We start from the raw sequence: 23,438 nt of genomic DNA on the forward strand, positions 1-23,438 counted from the left end.
AAGGAGGGACTTGGTTCTCCGAAGATGCCTTCTCCGCCCTGCGGCAAGGGGGTGTGGTACCGAGCCCGAAAAGGTGGGGGCGGGAGACAGTGGCGCAGGCCACAGCGGGTCCCCCACTTCTTCCTAAAGCTTGAGAGCAGCGGAGCGGGGCAGCAGGCTGGCTGGGCGAAGGCGGGGCGAGGGAGCGGATGGGCGTGGCGGGGGCGCGCAGGGCGGTGCAGGCCGAGGGCGGCGCTAGGACCCGCAGGCCGCCCCGCCAGCTCCCGGGAGGTTGATAAAGCGGCGGCGGCGTTTGACGTCAGTGGGGAGTTAATTTTAAATCGGTACAAGATGGCGGAGGGGGACGAGGCAGCGCGAAGGCAGCAGCAGCACCAGGGGCTGAGGCGCCGGCGGCAGACTAGCGACCCGAGCGTCGGGGTGAACCACGTCTCGTCCACGACCTCCCTAGGTACGGGCCGGTAGGGCCGAGGCCACGGGGGCCGGGTGTCCGGGAGGCCGCGGCCGCTCGGGCTGGCGAGCACCGCGCGCCCGGCGGGGTCGAAGTCAGCGGCTGGCCGGGCTCCGTTCTCGCCGCCGCGGTCGCTCGCAGGGCCTAGCCTTAGCCGTGCCCCGCGCCAGCCCGCCCGCCCGCTCGCTCTCGTGCGCGGCCTGAGAGGGCGGCCCACGGGCCTCGGCTCTCCCAGCTGGCGGGTGAACGGGCGGCCCGGCCCCCTGCCCGCCGCGTGGCTGCTGCCGCGTCCGCCCCGACCCAAGGGGGCGGCCTCGAGCTGGGGCCGCGGGGCCGGGACGCCCCGAGGTCGGTCACCCGGCGGGCACTCGCTGCCTTGGGTGCCACGCGCGGGCCGGGGAAGGGAGGGAAGAGCGGGACGCGTGGGCCCCCGCGGTGGTGGTGGCGGTGGCGGCGGAGGACGCGGGAACCGCTGGCACCTGGCTGCCAGGTCGCGGTGCTCGCCACACAACACCCTTGTCGGTGGGAGCCGCAGTCCGCAGGCCAGGGCTGTGGCCCGGGCTCAGGTTCCCGAGCTCTTCGATCCTCCCTACCCATGCGCAGGAGTTGCGCTTGGCCGGGCTTCCAAGTGTTGGCTTAGGTTGTCAAACCGGGGTTAGGAACCCTGGGGCTGCTAGTCTTTGGCTTCTGGATGGAAAGTGGCTGGTGTGAAGTCACCTGATCTGTCGCTCCCGGGTTTTGCTGAATGTGAGCTCCTACTGTACGTGTCCATGGCGCCCCTGCCCCCTCGAAGACGCAGTTTCTGCTCTCACTCACAGCGCCCTTATTTTTAGGAGTTTAGCATTTGATCTTTCACCTTGGTGTGACTTGAACGCACGAAGTCCTTATTGAGAATTTTGATGGTGGGTAAAGGCATAAAGTTTTTAAAAGGCGTATAAATTAGTAAAGCTGACGATTAGAGACGTGAGGTCAAGATAAGAGTATAGTAAACACACTGTGTATGAGATTGCGTTTATATTTCCTTTTCCACTATCTGATAGAGGTTTTACTGGGTGAAACTTAAAACATTTTGATTAAATATTAACCACAGGCATTTATAGAAAACTTTAGATTACGCTTCATATGTGGTAGCTCTTGGACATATGTCAGAGGTGAGGATTGATTAGAATTTGTCTATGAGGAAAAAAATGTTACCCGTCACCTACAAACACTTGCCAGAACTGTTTACAGGAGTAGCCCTTTGTCCTTAAATACTCCCGGAGAGACTTTTACTTACTTTAGGTGGCTGATGGTTGAATTTAAGTATTTGTCCTGGAATGTCGGTGTGTGTGTGTGTGTAACAGTTTGAGATGTAGTGTCAAAAACACTTTATTAGGAAAAACATCCATGGTTAAGAGCATGTTTTTATGCTGTTGGACACTGAGAAGGGTAAGAAAGATCCTTGGGACTGTTGATAACTAGTGCTTGCCCAACATTTATGAAATGTTCTTGTCTCTTGCTCAGAGATTTCGGCCTTTCTTTTGGAGCCCTTGTGTGTGTGTGTGTGTGTGTGTGTGTGTAAGACTTTCACTGAGTAGCCTGACTTCCTAAGACAGTCCCCAGCACCTGCTAATTTGTATCTGAGTCACCTCTTACTGTATTTCAGACCAAATAGACTTGTTAGGATTTGTGTTGAAGGTAGGAGCAAACAGACTGCCAATTCCTAAGGGATTCCTTTATTTTGATGATGTCGAAACTTCCTCCTCCCTGTGCTTTTTAGAGCAGCAAGCTGAGGAATTGAGTTTAAAGTTAAAGAAGTGAGTTGGGGTGAGCCAGGTGTCCCTTTAGCAGCACAGTTTTGGGAAGATGCTCTGTTCCTCTAAGAGAGATGCTTGGGTTTTAAGGAGTTTAGGATCTCTAGAAAACAAACTTCTTTGAGAATTGAGGATGTTTTAGAACTTATCCACCATGAAATATAAACTTTAGGGATTTCATAAAGTTAATATACAATTAAAATAGAATTTTATGTACAAGGAACTTAGTATTTCAAAGCTTCTGGTGTTGATGGTCTCATATCTTACTTAGATGAAGACAGGAACCTGTGTTATGTTAAGCACACAGCAACTGGTGAAATCACATAGTCACCCCTTGGTTTACCATAGTTGGGAAAATATTAAATGGGAAATTTAATAAATAAGTGACCATACATTTTAAGTTTTGTGTTTGCGTGAACTCATGAAAAAAAAAAGATCAATCCCAGATCATTCTCCACCCCCAGTGTGTTGAAGATCAAACCAAGGGTTTTCCAAATATTAGGCCAAGTGCAGTATGTTACAGCCTACCTCCTGAGTGGATTTAGGATGCAGCGCTCAATGAAAAAGTATTATTGACCCTTAAAGTTGATAGGAGTCTAGGATTGTGTAGGTGAGATCAGTCTGTTAGATAGAGTGCTTTTGAAATTCTGTGGAATTGTTTTTATGGGGATGGGAAGAAGAAGCTACAGCAAAGGGGTGTTTATTATGGAGAAAATGAGGTCGTAGCTGTAGGTGGAGCCCACATAGGTATACAGTTTTTCAGGATTTTTTTCAAAGATTTATTTTAAAAGGTGTGTGTGTGTGTGTAGATGCACCTGAATACAGGTTCGAGGTGTCAGATCCCCTGGAGATGGAGGGGGTGATTATGAGCCACTTCGTGCTGGTGCTATAACTGAGCATGGGTTCTCTGGAAGAGTATGCCGTCTTCAGCACTGAACAATCTCTCCAGCCTTTCTTTTTTTGGTGTGGCTTCATTATAACTTTGGTAGAATTCCTGATTGTTCCCCAAAATGACTGTTTTGAAATTGTTAGACCTTTTCTGAGATCATGCCCTTCTGCAGCTGGTACCAGGTGGCTCCCAAGGGCGACAGGAAGGCAACCAGTGTGATGATGCTAGAGTTGACACGTTTTGAACTGTGACACATATTTGCGAATTCTTGTTTATGAGTGATCTGCTTGACATACACATGCGAGTAAAGCGTTTTTCAGGCCAGCTCTCAAAGTTAATAGCCATAAAGGTTGGGCAGAGGTAGATTTTTTTTTTAAATGTTCATTTAATTACTTTATAAGGAGTGCTTTCTCTGGGGAAGATACAGAGAAACAATTTTAATCTCTCTTTTCCTCATCCTTAGATGCAGTAGTACCCTGATATTGTAGCCATTTGAGGTTTTTAAAGGCCATGTGTGTTACTTCATAGACATTGGCATTTTTTTTAACCTTAAGATGTGACCATAGAATAACTGATTTGATCCCACGATGAACTCATTTCTGACGCTTTGTCTCATCTCTTAGTCTCTTTTGCCACCAAGAAATGGAACAGTTGAAGGCTTTCTTTATTGTTGTAAAAGTGTTTAATCAGAAAAATCACCAACCTGAAAATTTGATTACAACCAGGTACTATTTGGTTCTTAACAAAGCATTTTGCCCCCAGCATTTTATTTCTTAAAGCCCCCCTTTTGGGGAGGGAGTTAAGTCACTGCGCACTGGAGAGTGTGCTGTTTCTCCAGTCACAGAAATTTCTCAGGTACTTGATTCATTACTCCCATGTTTAAAGAGGTAGGGTAGGGGCTTTTCACTGGGTTGCTACATGTGATTAGAGATGGCTGAATAAATGAAGTTTAAAATGCTAAATGGGAAGGCGGACAGAAGGCAGTGTACAAGGGGAAGTGTGGACAATTCGCTGAGTGCTGGACTGTATTTGTTTGCCTTTGATGTGGAGCTTACGATTGAACCTAGCTCCTGGCCTAGAGAGGCAAGTGTTTTCATGGAGCTGTACTAGCTCTACTACCCTAGCTAGACTTGAAATTAAAAGTAGGTGGGGAAAGGTAGATGTAGAAAGTAGAAAAACCAATGAAGGAAGTAGAGCAGTGCTAGTGTTAGGGACAGTGAGGGGTCAACGTACTCAGAAGTACAAAACCCAAATAGCTGTTTAGTTAGGACTTTTCAAGTGACTGTTACATATATCTGTGTTTGTACACATCAGATTGAATTTTGAAGTAAATTCATGATTTTTCACTACTTTGGGATAAATGCCTATACAGTAGTTGGTGTGATAGCTTCTAGAAATGACTATAAATCATGAAAGACAAATTAATAGTCTGTCACTTTTCCAATGAGATAATACGCACTTTTGACTAAGTTGTATATGGTTTTCTGGCCAGTACAAGTAGAATATAATGGGTTTACTTTCTAATTTTAAATAATGAAGATTATTTCATAGAATTGTATCTCTGTGACTGATACTACTGTAAGCAGTTAGTGGCTGCCCAGATAACCTAGCTGCCTGAACACTAGCTGGAAAGATTCACATCTGATGAAAGTTGGTTATCTAGAATCAGTACTTTTCATCTTATTTATTTATTTTTTCTTTCTAAATGTCCAGTTTTGTCTATAGACTTTAATCTAGAGAATGATGGTGATGTAGGGGAAGAAGACTTACTATATAAACTGCTGAAGTTTTGAAGCCAGCATCTGTAGTATCTATAAGTTCTTACCTAGGCTTTTGTGGGAAACAGATGATAGAGTGTGTGTTTGTAACCCTTTAAAACTTATTTGTGAGCCCGGTGGTGGTGGCGCATGCCTTTAATCCAGCACTTGGGAGGCAGAGACAGGTGTATCTCTGAGTTTGAGGCCAGCCTGGACTTAAACAGAGTGAGTTCCAGAACAGGCACCAAAGCTACATAGAGAAACCTTGTCTCGAAAAACAAAACAAAACAAAACCCAAACAAACTTATTTATGTGTGTCTTAGTTTGTTTTCTATTGCTGGGTTAAAGCACAGGTAAAAAGCAGTTAGGGGAGAAAGGGTTTATCTGGCTTACATGTTCTGATCAATGTCTGTCATTGAGGGATACCAAGGCAGGAACTCCAGCAGAGACCATGGAGGAACACTGTCTACTGCTTTGCTCTCCATGGGTTGCTCAGGCTGGTTTTTATACTGCCCAGGACCACTGTTTAGGAATGGCACCACCTCCAGTGGGCTGGGACCTTCCACTTCAATCATTAATCAAGAAAATGCCACACAGACATGCCTATAGGCAATATGATGGAGACATTTTCTCAGCTGAAGTTCCCTCTCCCTGATGACTCTAGCTTGTATCAAGGTGACAGAGTAAGTAGCACTGTACATGTGCACACATGCCTACCGGCCAGAGAACTGTTTGCAGCGAGCCACTTCTCTCCTACCATGTGGGTCTCAGGATTGAACTTAAGGTCTTGAGTCTTGGTGACAAGCACTTACTCAAGGCATCATCTCCCCACTCCTAGTGTGGGTTCTATTAGGCTTTGGAGAATGGGTGGGTCTTAGCTGTGGAAGAGACTTACACCTTGATAGGCAGTGTGTTATGTGATCCTCTTACAAAATAATTTATAAGCACTCTAGAAAATTTATAGCATTCTTGAAATTCTTTATTTCTAAGAATTTTCAATCAAAAAAAGGCTTAAAAGTATTTAAAAGCAACTAGAGGCTGTTGGAAAATCGAGTGGTGTTAAGCATATTTAATAACAAAGGAATATGGGCTGTTTTTTCTGTAATTAAATGGAACAAGGAATTGACCTCAAATGCCTGAATAATTTTTGGAGAAACTTAGTAGCCAAAAAGTGGCTCAGGAATTCTGGAGCACCTTTCCTTCTCCTTTGTTTTTGAGCAGGTTTATTTATTTACCATGAGAATCCCGACATGGACCCTAAAATTGTCTTAGAAGGAGGAAAAGGAGAGAGCAGAGTGGGAAAACTAGCATTTTTTTTTTTTTTTTGAGTCAGGATTTCTCTCTGTAGCCATTGGCTGTCCTCAAACTCTACTCTGTTTGAGGCTGGCCATGAACTCACAGAGATCCACCTGCCTCTGCTTCTGCCTCTGGAGTGCTGGGATTAAAGACAGACAGACAGACAGACAGAGAGAGAGAGATTGATTCTCTTGCTAAATGGTTATCACAGGTTTGTTATCTTTTAACTACCGCAAAGTTGCTTTTTGGGCCAAACAGGGAACAGTAATTTGTCTAAATAAAGGAAACCTTTTCTGTTTATTTATTCTCTCCTGTTATAAAACCTTGTAGTCTTTGTACTGGTATTAATTCTAGAAGTAGATGGTGTATGTTGTCACTTAATAAAGGCTTTTATGAAAACATAGTGTCCCTTATAAAAATATGGGATAATTTTAGTGTTAACTCATTGTCTAGGCCAAGGAAGGGCATTGATGAATGAGCTCTTGTATGTGTCTTTGCCCGTTTGTGCTGTCACCTTGGCCTTGGGCTTCTTGCCATAGATGAAGCTCTTCTGATTGCCTTGTGTCTGATCTCTCTGGTTTTAGACACCTTTACAGTTCTTTCTCACTCATCACGTTCAGTTTGTCACACGTAGCTTTGATCTTGTCAGTCCGCTGTCCTTAGGGATAGTGCCCTGTATTCTTAGCCTTTGGTTTTAAGGTCAGCTAGCCTTCACTTACACGCTCTGGGGCCAGAGAGATGTCCTACTCTAGAATGTTTTAATTGACAATCTGACTTTTGGGTTTTTGAGACCGGGTTTCTCTGTGTAGCTTTGGAGCCTGCCCTGGAACTCACTCTGTAGACCAGGCTGGCCTTGAACTCACAGAGATCTGCCTGTCTCTGCCTCCCAAGTGCTGGGCTTAAAGGAGTGAGCCACTATTGCCCAGCATCTGATTTTTAAAAAACTTTCTTCTTATCTATCCAAAATATCTTTCACATCCTGCATTTATTTCCCCATCCCTTTGCACCCCCCCATAAAACAAAATTTAAGAGAAAAAGAAAAAAGGAAAAAAAATTAAAAATCTTGTCATGGAAGCTGCAGTGTGACACAGTGAGTCACACAGAAAGCCCCGTTTGTCCATATATCTTTACTTACAAGTGTTTGTTGCAAAGAATCATTGTCTGGTTCGAGGCCTCTGGTTTCTGCTACTCTATTGATGCTGGGCCCTCACCGGGACTCCTTGATTATTCTGTTATTGCCCTGTGTTGTGGAGATCCTGCAGTTTTGTGCTCAAGCAGGTCATAGATGGGGTGTATGATAACCTGATTTTAAATAATTCAAAATAGGGCTGCTACTGGGTTCAGCTTCAGTATATTTTTAAATGCATCTGATACTTATCTGTTGTTTAAAGAACTGGTCAGTACTTCATGGCAGTCTTTGGGAAAAAATAATTTGTGTCCACATATAATCTATTTTACATTTTCCTCATCTAGTTCCATAAGTGCGTAAAAGGATTTTATACCATAGTGTTCTTTAAGTGGGAACAGCAAAAAAATGGTATGGCATCAGTGCTGGTTGCTATGGAAACAGGGTAAATTTCGAATGGAAGATAATATGTGAATCTTATAGGAAAAACAACTCTTTGTTTCTTGGTTTGAGTATAATGAAGGAGATAAACTATAATATATACGCTCCAAAGCATTTTTAAGGCCTTTAGTGTATTTCTGACTAGCAAACAGTGCTAATGGGGAAGTATGTGACAACTGGCATGCTAGTAAATCCTTTTCTGGAGTCTGAACTCCATCTCCACCCCATTTACATAGTTCAGTTTTCTAGAGTAAAGCTTAATTGTTTAAATTCCTTCTTGTGTGTGTGTATGTATATATATATACATATATATGCAAATAAATAAAATATATATAATATATATATTTTGTAGGAGCAAATAATGAGTTAAAATGCTTCCCATTGCCCAGTTGGATAATAGCTGCTTCTCTCCTTCAGTAAAGCATTTTAGTTGAAGTTCAGGTATGCATGTTTGTCAGCGTTCCTATCCCAGACTGCAGTCTGGGAGGCAGGTCCAGCACTAGCATAAGCATCGCTAAGTCAGTGACCACTCTGGAGCAGTTGTTTCCAGGCCTGGCTGTAGAACATGGTAACATTTTAAAGTACCCTTTCCATCCTTTTTACTTTTAAAGTAGAGTTTGTTTTAGTTCTTTGTCTCTTGTGCTTATAGACTCAATAGTTTGACTTTGGTTGAATAAGAGTATCAGCAGTCTCCAGAAAAGAATGGAGCTTACATAAAGCACAGCCTGAACCCGCCCCCGGCCTGTCTCCCCCATTTTTGAACATTATTAGAGACTAGATGAAATAAGATTAAGCACACAACATTATATGCTAAAGGTCAAATATTGTGACCTTTGTTGTCCATATAGGATATGGATATGAGTTTTTAGGATTATGAGTTTTGGCATCTTGAAGTTAATTGCAAACCCAGTTTCTCAGCTTCCACCTTAGATTGATTTAAGGAGTCAGAATATGCATTTTAACAAGATCCTTAGTTTGTATTAAAACTTTGAGAATGGGGCTCAAGAGATGATGGCTCAGTGGTTAAAATTTCTGTCTCTTCTTCCAGAAATCCTGAGTTCAGTTCCCAGCAACCAAACATATGGTGGCTTATAGCCATCTATAATGGGATGTGGTGCCCTTTTCTGGCATGCAGGTCTATATGCAGATAGAGCACAGTATATGTAAAATAAAGAAATCTTAAAATAAAAGAAATAGATAATTTTGAGAATGACTGCTGTAGAAGATATGTCATGATCTAGTCTCCTGCTCACATTAGTCATGCAGCTTTAGAATAGTGGATTGGACTGCATAGTCTGTAAAGTCCTTGGCATGTAAGTGTTAGGCTAGTTTTAAGCACATGTATTAGTATTTCAGTATATGTATATGAGTTATATGCCATGTCTTTTAGGGAGTATATGTGTAGTTTATTGATGTGTAAGACACTTCTAGCTCTAGGAAAATGCCCTTCTTTCCTAATAAAAGAGGTTCAAAGAATTCTTAAAGAAATTAAGTATGAGCAACTTAGAGTTATTTTTAATTTTTTTTTTTATTCTATTTCTTGAGACAGGGTTTCTCTGTGTAGCTTTGGAACTTGTCCTGGAACTTGCTCTGTAGACCAGGCTGGCCTCAAACTCACAGAGATCTGCCTACCTCTGCCTTCCTAGTGCTGGGATTAAAGACATGCACCACCACTGCCCAGTTTTAAATTTTTTTAAGTGGACATGAGATTTCTTGTCACCATCAGAAACTTCAAAATTATGTTTTCAAGATCCTATAACTAGTTCATGAGGAAGTAGTAATTTTAAATTGAGGAGTGTTAGAATTAATGCACAGTTCCAGTTTTAAAATATTTATTTTGTGGGTGCATGTGTGTGTGTCTCAGTGTCTGTGTGTGGGTAGGTCACGCGAGTGCAGGTACCTGTGAAGGCCAGAGGCCTTGTATCCAGTTACTGGTGGGTTGTAAGCTGCTTGCCATGGGTGCTTAGTCAACTCAGGTCCTCTCCAAGAGCAGTTTGTGCTTTTAAGCTCTGAGCCATTTCTCCAGCTCCAGGTTTTAATCATCTTGGTATAATTTTTCTGAAGTTGCCATAGAAGTGGATAGTACTGATGAGAATGTTATTGTTCTGCAGAATGATTTTTAAATTGGTAGAATTGATTTTATTATGATTTTTAAAATATGCCTTACTGAGATAATTTACATAAAATCTTGATTTGGTAGTATATTTGGATGGGGTTTGCCGGAATTTATAACCTGGAATTGTGATGCAGAATAGTACCTCAAAAAGTTTTTTTTTTTTAAAGAAGTCCTTTGTAGTCAATATATGTATTTTCATTATCATTTTATTATTATTATATAATGACATATATAGAAATCATATTATGTAGTCAATGTGTTTATTCCCAGTTCCTGGTAAGTACTAATCTTTCTGTGGTTGTGGTTTTGCTTAATTCAAGAATTTTATAAAATGAAATTATTCAGTACAATAATATATGTGTGGCACCTTTCACTTAACATACAAAATGCTGTTTAGGCTTTTGTGTTTTTATGTGTATATTTATATACATATTATATATGAATGTATGTATATGATCCATTTCTTGCATTGCCAAGTAGCCATTTGTTTTACAGACTTAACATAATTTGTTTACTTTCTAGTATATGAACAAACATTTGGGTCATTTCCAGATTTTGGATATTATGAGTAAATCTGCTGTGAATATTTGTATTTAAGTCTTTTATTGTCATATGTTCTCACTTCTATAGCTACCTGGGGTATGATTGCCAACAGGTATTTCTGTTGGTCTTTAATGATAGCCCTTCTGCCACAGCATTTTGCTGTGTCGTTAATTTATATTTTCTTAACACCTAATAGCATTGTGTGTCTTTTCCTGCACCAGTTTACTATTTGTGTATCTTCCTCAAATTGTATGGTAGAAATGTCCTGTGTATTTAAAAATAGTCTTTATTTAAGTAAGAGTTCCTGTTTATTCTGAATATTAGATTCTGATGTCTACTTATGAGGGATATTGATTTACACTTTTGTTTTCTATCGTTGTCTTTGTCTGATTTTGATATCAGAAATAATTTTGGCTTCATAAGGTGTATTGGGAAGAATTCCTTTTCCTTCTCTCCTAGAAGAGTCTATAGAATTGGTCTTATTTTTTTTTTCCTTAAATGTTTGGCATAACTAACTAGTGAAGCTCTCTATAGCTAGTTTTTTTTCTTTGAAGGCATTTGATGGATTTGATTTTAAAGATGATCCTTTTCAGTCTTCATACTAGTGAGTACCTTCTTTTAGTCAGCCAACTGTTAGTGAATTTCATTTTTCTTTCCTTTTTAAAAATAATCTTTTATTTTATGTGTATGGCTGTTTTGTCTGATGTGTGTCTGTGCACCACTTTGGTGCCTGATATCTGTGGAAGCCAGAAGAGGGTGTCGGATCACCTGGAGCTAGAGTTCCAGATGGTTGTGAGCCGCCTGGTTGTGACTCTAACCTGGCTCCCCTAAAAGAACAGCCAGTGTTCAGACCTGTAGCCATCTCTCTAGCCCCTCAACTAACAATTATTAGTTCCTGTAAATGTATTGTTTTTAGTTGAGATTCTTTTAGGAAATCTATTTTGTTCTGTGTTACATGTTATTTAATTTGAAAATAAATGATGGTTGGAAAAATATTTGGCAATCATTTTTTAAAATCAAAGCATATTGAATAATGATTATGTTTTTAGTAATAACGAAGCTTCTTAAAGGAATTTTCTAACTATATTGACTAAATTGATCGAGGTGTTTACATTTTTTAAAGCTCTCCTAGGAATAAAATAAAATAAGTTTAGGAGATACCCTTTCCTTGATAGATTTTAGCAACTTGGGAGGACTACCGACCCCAAAATTTTAGGACTATTTCTTAATTAATAACTGGTCATTATTTTTCTTGTTAATGTGCTAAAACTTTATAGTAAATATCAGAGAACAAGCATTTTCCTTTAAATGTTTAATTCCCCCTTTTTGTTTGTTTTTCGAGACAGTGTTTCTCTGTAACAGCTCTGGCCTGGAATTTGCTGTAGACCAGGCTTTTTCCCCCACTTTGAAAGTATTTTATTGATGAATTCCTTTTAGTGAGAATCTAGTAATTCAGATAAAATTTCTTTGAAACCATTCATTGTTCTTTTTTTTTTTTTTTTTTTTTTGGCCTTGTAGCTTAACATAATGCATTCATTTCACGAAAAATTCTTATTTTGTTGATGATATTCTCAATAGCAATTCCCTTTTAACTTCTAGGTATATCACTGAAAAACTCTGTAGTATATCTTTAATGGCACTTGTTAATCTTTTGTCTCCCTCAGTCTCTCATACTTTGCACTAAAATCTTACTCCTTTGAGAATTTACTTCCCAGTATTTAAGTGTTTTATTGATTACAGATTAAAGTATGTCTAAAAAATTATTACTTGGCTCAATTTTTTTGGGTTTCTTGTGTATGCTGATAGGCATCCTACAATGTTTTCCACGTTAATCAACCTGTCAGCTTTAGTAGGAACGACTGGTGATTGCACTGACCTAGAGATCCACTCCTTCAGTTGGGACGTCTTGTTCTGCACAGTTGTGCTTTGCTGATATGATTGGCTGAGGCTGGAAGATAACTTAATGTTCTTTCATTTCTTACTTTTCAAAGTTTAAAATAGCTTTGTATATTTCCAGAGTGACTATTGGTTTACTTTTAAACAGTTTGACATTTGATACGATTTACCTTTTTTTAAAAACTGAGATAATGAAGTAAAGAAAAATTCAAAATTTGAAGAACATTTGTACAAAGAAAACAGCAGTATATATTTGGGCTAAGCACAGTTTCAGGATTTTAAAACTGGTAGTGAGTTTTAGTTCAGTGTTATACTGAGTTTGTGAGGCTCTATAAACAAATTAAGTGACATTTTCACTTTCACTGTTCTTTTGAAAATTATTTTTTCAGCTCTGTTCTCCTTTGGGACTCTTAACAACATGTTGGATGTTGTGCCACGCTTCTCTGAGACTTAGTGTTTCCTCTTGCTACTTAGATTAGAGTATGTCCTTGGATGTTCTCAAACTCTCTGCCGCTTCCCATCTCCCACGTCTACTCAGTGAATATTTTATTATGTTATTCAGTTCTAGATTTTTCTTTTATTTCTGTTGGTGTGGTGTGTTTATGTTTATGTGTGCGTGCACCTGTGTGCTTGCGAATTCACACTCATGCACAAGAGCATATGTGAACAACCACAAGCTAGTGGTTGATATCTTTCTTAGTTGCTATTTACCTTATTTTTGAGATAGGGTCTCTTACTGAACGTGGAGTTCACCAGCTTATCTAGACTGGCTGTAATCTAGCTATTGCTTTCCCAGTGCTGGGATTACAGATATGTGCCTATCGTCCCTCCATCCATCCATCCATCCATCCATCCATCCATCCATCCATCCATCCATCCACCCACCCACCCACTTATTTTATGAATGCCAGAGATCCAGACTCACTTCCTAATACTTGTGTGGCAAGCATTTTGTGCTTATTCTAAATATCTTTTTTTATGTGTCTGGTTATGTATGTGATGTAGTTGGTGTATACGTGTGCACATATGTGTTTGAAGGTCAGAGGTTGATGTCAGATATTTCTTCTTCACCTTATTTTTTGAGATGACATCGCTCACTGATCATATTATACATTATAGAGTCTGGATTTTTACTCAGTTTTTGTTGTGATAATTAAAATTAGCCTCTCTGATATTTTATGATCATTCAGAATTGATAGATTAGGGTTCACTCTTGGTTATATATTCAAAAAACTGAGAAGGACCCTCCGCATTGTTTGTATTAAATTTCCTTTGTGTGTGTTATGTGTGAGCATACATCATGAACCTGGAACTCATTGATTTGACTGTTCCTGCTGGCCAGAAAACCCCAGGAATAATCTGTCTGTTTCCTCCTCAGGCTAAGATTTCCCATCTGCACCATGTTCTGGACCTCTGAACTCTGGTCCTGTTTCATGGAAAGCACTTTAGTTAGCTGATTCCCCTGCCGCTGTACTGTATTTCAAAACTGCATCCTACAGATCTTTTCAAGTCCTGGTTTTTAGGCTCTGTCTGGACTTGTCTTAGATAGGATCTTGTTTGAGGACAAGGTCCTTAATTCTGATTGGGCCTTTTCCAGTGTTTCAGCCTGAGGTTTGATAGTAAGATCTTTCCAGTCTGTCACAGCCAGAATTCCAAAGGGCCTGCTTTCTGGTGGTGGTTTCCCTTCCAGCCTTGCGTCGCAGGCCTCAGGTGAGCCTTGTACAGTGATGTGTTCCCTGCACCTGAGAGGTTTGTTTTTGCCCTTGCCTAAAGGCTTATGATTGCTGGCTGCCTTTCCTCTAGTGCTCCGCCTCAAGTCCCTTAGTATTAGTTGTGCTCAGTTCTTCCCTCTGTAGTTAGGAAATTGTTCCTAAAGGATTGGAAATGAGCATAGTGCTCACTTTAGGAATGCCTTTCTTAGGGGTTGTTGTTTTGAATAAGTGAGTGGTCCAGAAAGACTACCCACCCGGAGGAGGTAGCTGTTGAGCTGACAGCCTGGAAGGAGGAGATGTGATGCTCTGTAAATTCTAAGGTCATTCTGTACAGATACAGGGGCCTATGTACAGGATAAGAGTCTAAGGTGGGAACCAGGTCTGTTTGCTGAAGGGACACCAGGAAGACCAGATGGCCTGGGTCTTGGGGATGGACAGATCATTGCAGGATGGATGATGGGGGTGAGGGGGGTAGAGGCTTGATCTTAGGATTCCCATGACGCTTGGCAAGGAAACTAAGAATTTTCTTACTTCTGTATTTTATGTATTCTCTGATTAAAGTACAGCGAAAGTTTTATCAGTATTTTAGCTGTTTAGCTGAGGGGATACATATAACAAATATGTACTTACATAAATATTCAAGTGCTATATTAATAGTATAGGAACATTAAATTTATTAAGGGACCTTAGGGGATTTCTTATTCTTGGAAAATGACATTTAAGTTGAAACTTGGACTACTAATTGACTATGTGGAAGAGTGTATTATAATCCAGCAGAGGAGTAGAAATGAAGTATGAAGACCAGTATGAAGACTGAAGGAAATCTTGGTTTGGTTTACACAGGGGAGATTTGTACCAAATGACAGTCAGAGATGGGCAGTGAGTAGAGTTTGCAAGACTGATTTTAATGAGAATAATGAGTAGATTTAGAGATATATTTAGTTGTCTCTTGGAGGTTGGATTAGTTTTGGGGAGAGGAGCAAGTGTGTTAATGAAGACCAATATGATTTAAATATGATATAAATGAGATAAAAGATAGTGAGAGGAACAGGTATTAAAGGCCGAGGGAAAGGATATATGTTAAGGATGGCACCCGATTTGTGTCTTAGCAATAAGTATCTGGTGATGTTAGTATATAGCCACTGGTTGAGTGAAAGTCAAGTGTTTTGTAGAAGTTCCTGTTGGAATGTTTTAAACTATTTTTACCTTAGTAGCAAACACCCATAGTGCTTGCTTGTGTGCCACACTACTTAAGCGCATTTAATACTCATGACAACCTTCTGAGGGAGACATGTGGTTGCTACTTACAGATGAGAATAGACACAGGGAAGATCTGACGTGGATATGGGAATTTTACTTTAACCTCCGATTAAGTTTGGAAACTTAATCACATAATTTACATATCACTTATCTGATCTTTCCTAACGATTTCTTAACTTGGGATTTTTAACTGTCTGTATCTGTCCAGCAAAGCTAACTTTTGTGAATTCAAATATCCTAACGGGCTGCAGCCAAATGTTACTGAAAAAAGAAATGATAATACACTCTTTAATTAAATGTTGATTGCTTTTACTTACAAAAGTTCTTCAGATTCACTTGCTCTCTGTAGTGCATTATCACCATTCAAAGCACATTTTGAAATAATGTTGATTTGGCCATACAGTGTTAAAGATGACTTTTGATATGGCGGGGAGGCAAATCAGATATTAATTAATAGTCGGGGGGTGGTGGCAGTGCACACCTTTAATCCCAGCACCCGGGAGGCAGAGGCAGACAGATCTCTTGAGTTCAAGGCCAGCCTGGTCTACTGAGAGTGAATTCCAGGACTGGCTCCATAGTTACTGAGAAATCCTGTCTCGAAACCCCCGCCCCCCCAAAAAATAAAAATACTTTATATAGATAGAAGTGCCGATCTGTGGATGGTGTTTATGTGGACAATGTGTTGTTTCATTGTTGACTAATAATGTTTTACTAAGTAGATGAACCCTTCTCATGAGAGAATGGAGAGTCATTGCACGGAACACAGTAGATATCCAGGTCTTCCTGGAGTGAAAATTATTACTTAGTGGACAGGCTCAAGGGAGTGTGTAAAATTACCGGGTGTGAGTGAGAATGGATCACGCAACACACAATGAAACCCACTTTAAGAGTTTATTAAGAGAAAGAGACACGTGAGCAGGCCTGAGGAAGTTGGTGCAGGGAGAGGGAGAAGAGAGAGATAAAGATGGAGGGGGGGGAGGAGAGTAGTTACCTCTTTAAGGGACTGAAAGAGAGTAGAGCCTTTAAAGGCTGCCTAGTGCACGCTCACAGGGGCTTACATAGCTGTAGCTGCCGTGTGTGTAGCACTTACTTCATTTATTACCAGGGACTTGAGGTCCCAGGGTGAGCTTGTTGGCTCACATGTTGCCCTGGAACCTGGAAGAGCCAGAGTTTGGGGTGGCTAGACATTTTGCCAAAGTGCTGGGCAATGGAAATCTAGCAGTGTGACTTAAAATTTTTGATATAGGAACATTGATAAGGTCCCAGTGTTAATCTAATTGCTACATGGGATCAGGAGGAGGATGGTAGAGAAGCTGAGCAAGGAACATATCAGAAGTTATTAGATACTTTTAGGTTTGTTTTTTTTTTTTCTTTCTTTTTTTGTTTGTTTTTTGAGGCAGGGTTTCTCTGTAGCTTTGGAGCCTGTCCTGGAGCTAGCTCTTGTAGACCAGGCTGGCCTTGAATTTACAGAGATCCGCCTGCCTCTGCCTCCTGAGTACTGGGATTAAGGCATGCACCACCACCACCCGACCTAATACTTTTAGTTTTTTTTTTTAAACAACAGAAAACTAAACTTTGGGCGGCTGTCTCCATTTACATTTTCTGTAGTTATTTTTCCATCATTATTCAGTAAAACTTTCTGCAAAAGTTACCTTTTCATGGTGTATGGTAGTGAACACAAGGATAGCTGTGTATTCTTAAATTGTGGCTGTGGTGTTTGAGAAAAAGCCCCAGTGGGCAATAGTATTTGGCCTCTCAGTGACTTTCTCCACTAAAACAGTCCTGTGTACTTTGCTTTGGGAAGGGCGCTTATGTAAATCTTAATTGGAATTTGGGACTTACTAGCCTTATTGGGTCATATTTGGGCACTCTCTAGAGCCCTAGCTTTACTTTTCAAATTTCAGAATAAAAATCACTCGTCTGCTTTAATCTTTGTTCTGTGGAGAGTGATTGTCTAGGTGATGAATAAATACAAAAAGAGCTAGACTCTGAAGTACCAGGTGAAGTTGACTTTGCCAGTGTCTGTGTTTAACTGCAGGGTTCCTGAAGTCCTGAAAGCTCTTTGCAGAGTGCTGCAGACAGCTGTTGCTGACCTAGCATAGATGCTTCTCCATCTCACTGTATATAAAATGGGAAATCTGACTGATAGTGTTTGCCCTGTTCTAGAAGGATTGAAAAATCCAGAGGAACTTGAATACCCTCCCCCTTTTTTTTATAACTTTTCTCAAATGTTTTACAGGGAGAGAGTATTTCAAAGTGCTTTAGGGAAAAGTTGATAATGTAGGGATTAAAGTAACCTGTCTTTTTCTTTTTAAATTCTAGGTGAGGATTTTGAAGATGATGACCTAGTAAACTCAGATGAGGTTATGAAGAAGCCATGTCCAGTGCAGATTGTTCTTGCTCATGAAGATGACCATAACTTTGAGCTTGATGAAGAGGCCTTGGAGCAGATACTGCTACAGGAGCACATTCGGGATCTTAACATAGTCGTGGTGTCTGTGGCAGGAGCTTTTCGGAAAGGAAAATCATTTCTCCTGGACTTTATGCTTAGATATATGTATAACAAGGTGAATAGCATCTTTTAAATCGACCTCAACTAATACAATTTAAATTTTTCCAGCCAACTTAAAAAAAGACAGAGGCCAGAATTATTTTTTTTAAAGATTTATTTATTTTGTATACAGCGTTCTGTCTGCATTTTTTTTGCCTGCAGGCCAGAAGAGGGTACCAGATCTTATTACAGATGGTTGTGAGCCACCATGTGGCTGCTGGAAATTGAACCCAGGACCTCTGGAAGAGCAGCTAGTGTTCTTTACCACTGAGCCATCTCTCCAGCCTCCCCTTCCCTAGAATTTTTGATTTCTAGCTACGTCTCAAAAATCCGAGTATACTCTCAAAGATCACTGAGTTATTGTGAAACCCCATCTTTGTTATTTCTTTATACATTTTCCTTTTTGGCCATATACGATGTGTGAAGTAGACAAATAGAGACCTTTGTAAAAGTATATCTGTATTCCTCAAATTGTTACTTGTAGTGATAAAATTCAGTTCTTTAGAGTGGCTTCCATTGTTGTCTGAGCCTCATCTCTTCCTGTAAGTCAAATATACTATAATACTATAGTTTTGCTTGTTTGTTTTGAAGAGTATGTATGCTGTTCCTTGAATTGCCATTTTTGTGGCTGATCTTTTCATAAGAGGCCTTCCTACATCTGGGACTGCTATGTACCCTTCCTTACTTTAATGGTTTAGGCATTTTTATTAATAATGGTTTTTAGTTGTGTGTACTTTTTTATTTATTTTATTTTATTTTATTTTATTTGCTAGTTTACTCTCAGGAGACCCCCCCCCCCCCTTGATTGCATATCTCTAGCTTCTACCAAAATAATTTTAGTAGGCATGTTTGGGTAGGTGCATTTCCCTCCTACACATTCTCGCTTTTAGATGGTATGAGACTTTTTATTTTTTGTCTCCCTGCCTTTGACTTTCGTCCCTGAAGAAAAGTAGAGGGAGATGATTCACTTTAATCAGAATGCTTTTCTAACAGCTAAACGTTGAGCAGAGGGAAGCAGAAGCAAGAAGGTTGTAATGGGACATTTTGGAGTAGGACACTAAGGTGGTTTTTCTTTACAGGTGTCTTTGACATTCAGAAGGTACATAAAGATGCTAGAAATAGCACTTAACTGAATTATATAATTATCTAAACACCTGCCTGACTGCTTACCTTTATAGTGCATCTGTCTTGAAATAAGAAAGGAACTAAATATTCTCATTGGTTTTTCTAGGAAGCATTGCAGTAAATTCTTTTCATTGGAATCTCTTCAGGTGTTCTTAAATGTACCTTTCTATCAGGAATGTAGTTCGTATCAGTTAGTGAACAGTATTTTAAGGTGTTTAGCCAGTTAAGAAAGCTGTTATTTAGTTTTCCATTTAAAGTTTTTTTTTTCTGAATTACTGAACTGTATGAACAGTGACATAGTACTGTTTTGGTTTTTAAATCTGTTCATTTCAAGTCAATAAAGATCTTCTATAGTGTGATGTTCTCTAATTCCTTAAATTAACTTTTTTTGTAGTATACCTCTGTGAACTGTGAACTTCAAATACATTTGATTCTAGATAGGTCAGAGATAGTAAGTGGAGTATTGGGATGGGAAGGAAACTTAGATTACTTGTCTAGAAATAGTAAAAGGTTTCTTCCTAGGTAACATTTCTGCGCCTCTGGGTAATCCACAGGGATGTCCACAGGGGAGAAACAGCTCTCATTTATGTGTTCAGAATCACAGGGCTAAACTTTCCCTTTACTGCAGGAGGTTCTGTAGTCACAGAATGGCCCGAGTTAGGTTACATACCTACTTAGTGGCTTTCTTAACTGTCAGTTGGAAGGTTTCGTGTATAATGGAATGCAGGGTAGAAGTCGCCTTCTTTTGTTAACCAGAAATTGCATTAGACAGTCTCTGATTTTTTTATTTTGTTGATGACATACTGATTTAGTGGTAGGTCATGCTTCTCCTTTGAGATGTAGGTAAAGGAGACATGACACTCACTTTAATGTGTAGTGACTTATAGAAGAGGAGATTAAATCATGCAACCAAAGACAAAATTGGTGGTGGTAATAGGAAGTGGTTGATTCCCCCTTCAGAGTATGAATATATACTCTGATGTTGTATAGAATTTTAATTTCTGTTTCTACTGATAGTTCAGATAAATACATTTTCCTTAAAATTTAAGTATGATTTACGAACTGAAAGATAGATAAATCTACAGTGTTTAGCTTGATGAAACTTTGTATATGTATGTACACCTTCATGACCACTTTCCCAAAGTAAAACTATTCTGAGCCTCTTCCCATCTGTTCCTTTCTAGATTTGAATGAAATCGTGCTGTAGGTAGCGATTGCCTTATTTCAGTAACTTTGTAAGTGTCGGATGCATTCATACTTCTGCATGCAGCAATAGAACTCATTCTCGGTGTTTCACAACATGATTAAAATATACTTTACTTACTACCTGTTGATGGATATTTGACTTACTTTGACCTTAATAATTTTTAGTCTGCTGCTTGTATGAATCACCTCCTTTGAAAATGAAGTAGGTTATCTTGGTGTTAGTGTCTCTCCTCTCTTCTGCAAATGCAAATGAAGGAGATTAGATGCTGATGTTAAGTGGGCTCTGGGCTATTTTCTTCCCTTCCCTGAGATTGTGATTTTGGAGCTGGAATTAATTTTCCAGCCTTCTATATGTTTTTATATAGATAGCCTAAATTAGTGTGAGTGATTTCAGCTAGCAGAATATTGTTACATATTGCTGAAGTTAAAGAAGTTAGGAATGGATGAGATAGTGAAATTTACAGAACATTGATGGCCTTAGTATAGTGTTTTAAGTGGGGCTCCTTTGATTGCAAATCATGAATTGCTGGAAAACATTCTTTCATTGTAGCATTTGAGATACCTTTTCACCTTTAAGCTTCAGAATATATGTACTGTCTTTTTGGGTAATATATATAAAAAAAAAGATACCCGTGTCATGTGGTATTTTAATTTTGGATGTCTGAAAACCAGGTGTGAAATTTCAGAGATTTAGGGTTTTGGTGTGAAGTTTTTGTTGATCTAGCTAGAAGGAGACCTCTAGCTGTGGGACTGTGTGCTTTAATTTTCTTGACTCTCTTCCATTGTCTTGGGTTTCCTTAAAACTCCACTTTTTGTTTGCAGAGTGTTATTTATTTATTTATTTATTTATTTATTTATTTATTTATTTATTTATTTATTTAATTTCACTGTCTCCTCTGTGGTTCAGAAGATTTTTAATTTCACACAATCCCAGTTGTCTGTCCTTGGTTTTCTTTCCCATCATTAGAATTTTTATGATGATTATATTGAGTCTGATGATTATATTGGTTTTTCACTATCTTATGCTAATGACTGAGCAGGATCTTTGTCTCCTAATGTCATCTTAATTTCTTTCTCCAGTGTTTAAAAGTTTTTACTATAGAGGTAATTTTACTTCTTTGATTTTATTTATTCTTAAGTATTTTTTTTTTTTGAAGCTGTTGTCTTTGTGATTGCTTCTCAGCATATTTGTCATTGTATGAAAAGCTGCTTATGCTGATTTTTGCTCCAGGCTACTTTGCTGAAGGTGTTCATCAGTCCTAAGAGCTTTCTGGTAGTCTTCAGGGTCTTCCATGTATAAGAACATGTTATCTACAAATGGAAATAACTTGACTTCTTCCTTTTCATCTTGCCCCTTTCTCTTACTGATTTAGTTAACTGATCAAGGGCTGTATTGAATAAGAATGAAGGTAGGGGACACACTTGTCCAATTTTGATTTTAGAAGAAATGTTTTGAGTTTTTCCTAATTTAGTATAATATTGTCTGCAGGTTTGTTTTATGTGGGCTTTATTATACTGGAGTTTTTCTATTTCTAGGTTCTTTGAGACCTTACCATGAAGGGATGGAGGTCTTTGTCAACTGCCTTTTCTGTACCTTTTGACATGATGAGGACGATGACTGGCTATATCCTTCATTATTTTTTTTTAATTTTATTTATTTTTATTTTATTTTTTTATTTTTTTGTTTTTTTGGTTTTTCGAGACAGGGTTTCTCTGTGGCTTTGGAGCCTGTCCTGGAACTAGCTCTGTAGACCAGGCTGGTCTCGAACTCACAGAGATCCGCCTGCCTCTGCCTCCCGAGTGCTGGGATTAAAGGTGTGCGCCACCATCGCCCGGCTTATTTTTATTTTTTTTGAGATAGGGTCTTGCTATCTACCCTAGCATAACCTTGAATATTCACTGATTTTCCTGTTCCAGTCTCCTGAGTGTGGGGTCCTTCACTTCTCATCCCTTACCTACTCCTTACTCTTACAAGAGGATGGAGGGGGCTGAAATTGGCTAACTGTGCTTTCCCAGTTCCACATAAATCTATGTTAGGTTATTCTGCCCCCCAGGGCAGGCCTTTGTCATAAGGACTATTCTGGGTGTATGTAATTGAAAACCATCATTTTCCTCCTAGTGAATTTAAAAATGACTCTTTTCTTCCAACTGTCCCTGAGAACTTTGGAGTTTTCTGAGCAAAGCCTATACAAGATGGGGTCTGCCTCCAGGCTTCCTAATCAGTCTAGTCTGCTCCTGCCAGGGAACTCCGCTATGGGCAGTTCTTGGCCTCTCAGGTTTTGAGGTGGTATTTTGCTTGTGAACTCTTTTTTTTTTTGTTTGTTCAAGAAAAAAAAAAAAAGTCATGATTTTGTGTTTGACATATTTTCTTGTAAGGACTTATAAAGACTTCAGTTTTTACAAATGAGGCTGAAACTGAAAGTCCATTGCAGGATGGAAGTGAAATTGCCATGTCATATGTCAGACGACAACTCAGTAACTGGGACTGTCTCCCCTTTCATTCTAGCAGCCCTTGGGGCACTTTTTCCCCCCAAATGGGACCCATAGCACCATTGTGTTAACCCTTTTCAAGTGTACAGTTCAGTGGCATTAAGTTCGCCACATTGTAGCAGTTGCCATCTTCTTTCTGGTTTGAAGGTTAGAGACTTGAAGGTACTAACCTATTTCCCCGCTTGTAGAAACCATACAGTGTTTATATTCGCTTTGTATCTGGTTTACTTGACTTAGTTGAGTGTCTTCATGGTCTCGGGCACTTTCCAAGATGAGCTTTAAAAACAGACTGACTTAAATTTCTCTTTAGAATGTAATCAAGTCATTAGAATAATTGTCTTGTGTCCTGAGTTTGTGACCAGAGTCATTCATATAGTTTCTATTTGTCCAGCCCCAGAATAGAGGAGTGTTGGACATCGGACAGTTTGGGTGCTTGGGTAACAAGCATATTAAACTGTTTGGAATGTTCCTAATTTCTGCCCTACAGCAGGTGAATAAAGTGTGCACACTCCTCTATGTTCTGTCTGCTACTTGGGCTTTATAGATTAAGGTTTGATTATTTCTGTGGGAAATGCTTGTCGTGAGGGAACATCTTCCTTCCACCTACTTTGTCTTTTCACTGCTGAGATGACTTAGGGCTCTTAGATTCCAGCCTCACCATCATGAAAGGAGTTAGCTTGCTGGCAAAAAGAAACTGGGGTGCTGTGAAGTTTACTTAGCTGCTGCTCTGCTTTGTTACTTTTCATTGGAGAGATGTGAATTTCATACTCTTTAGGTAGAGTTTGTTGT

At 39.7% G+C, this 23,438-nt stretch overlaps 1 protein-coding gene across 4 annotated transcripts in view; it reads left to right on the forward strand.

Annotated features, from left to right (window-relative positions):
• Positions 1 to 316: 316 nt before the first annotated feature.
• Positions 317 to 23,438, forward strand: part of Atl2 (atlastin GTPase 2) — a 42,933-nt gene continuing 19,811 nt past the window's right edge. For 3 of the 4 annotated variants that reach the window (XM_057768661.1, XM_057768643.1, XM_057768650.1), the window contains exons 1-2: positions 317 to 448; positions 17,600 to 17,844. In XM_057768661.1, the coding sequence (XP_057624644.1) occupies positions 331 to 448; positions 17,600 to 17,844 (363 nt within the window). In that variant the 5' untranslated portion in view covers positions 317 to 330. The remainder of the gene's footprint in view (positions 449 to 17,599; positions 17,845 to 23,438) is intronic. The other variant, XM_057768670.1, reaches the window with a different exon arrangement.

This window comes from Chionomys nivalis, chromosome 1 (genome assembly GCF_950005125.1).
Source record: "Chionomys nivalis chromosome 1, mChiNiv1.1, whole genome shotgun sequence".
Taxonomy (NCBI): Eukaryota; Metazoa; Chordata; class Mammalia; order Rodentia; family Cricetidae; genus Chionomys; species Chionomys nivalis.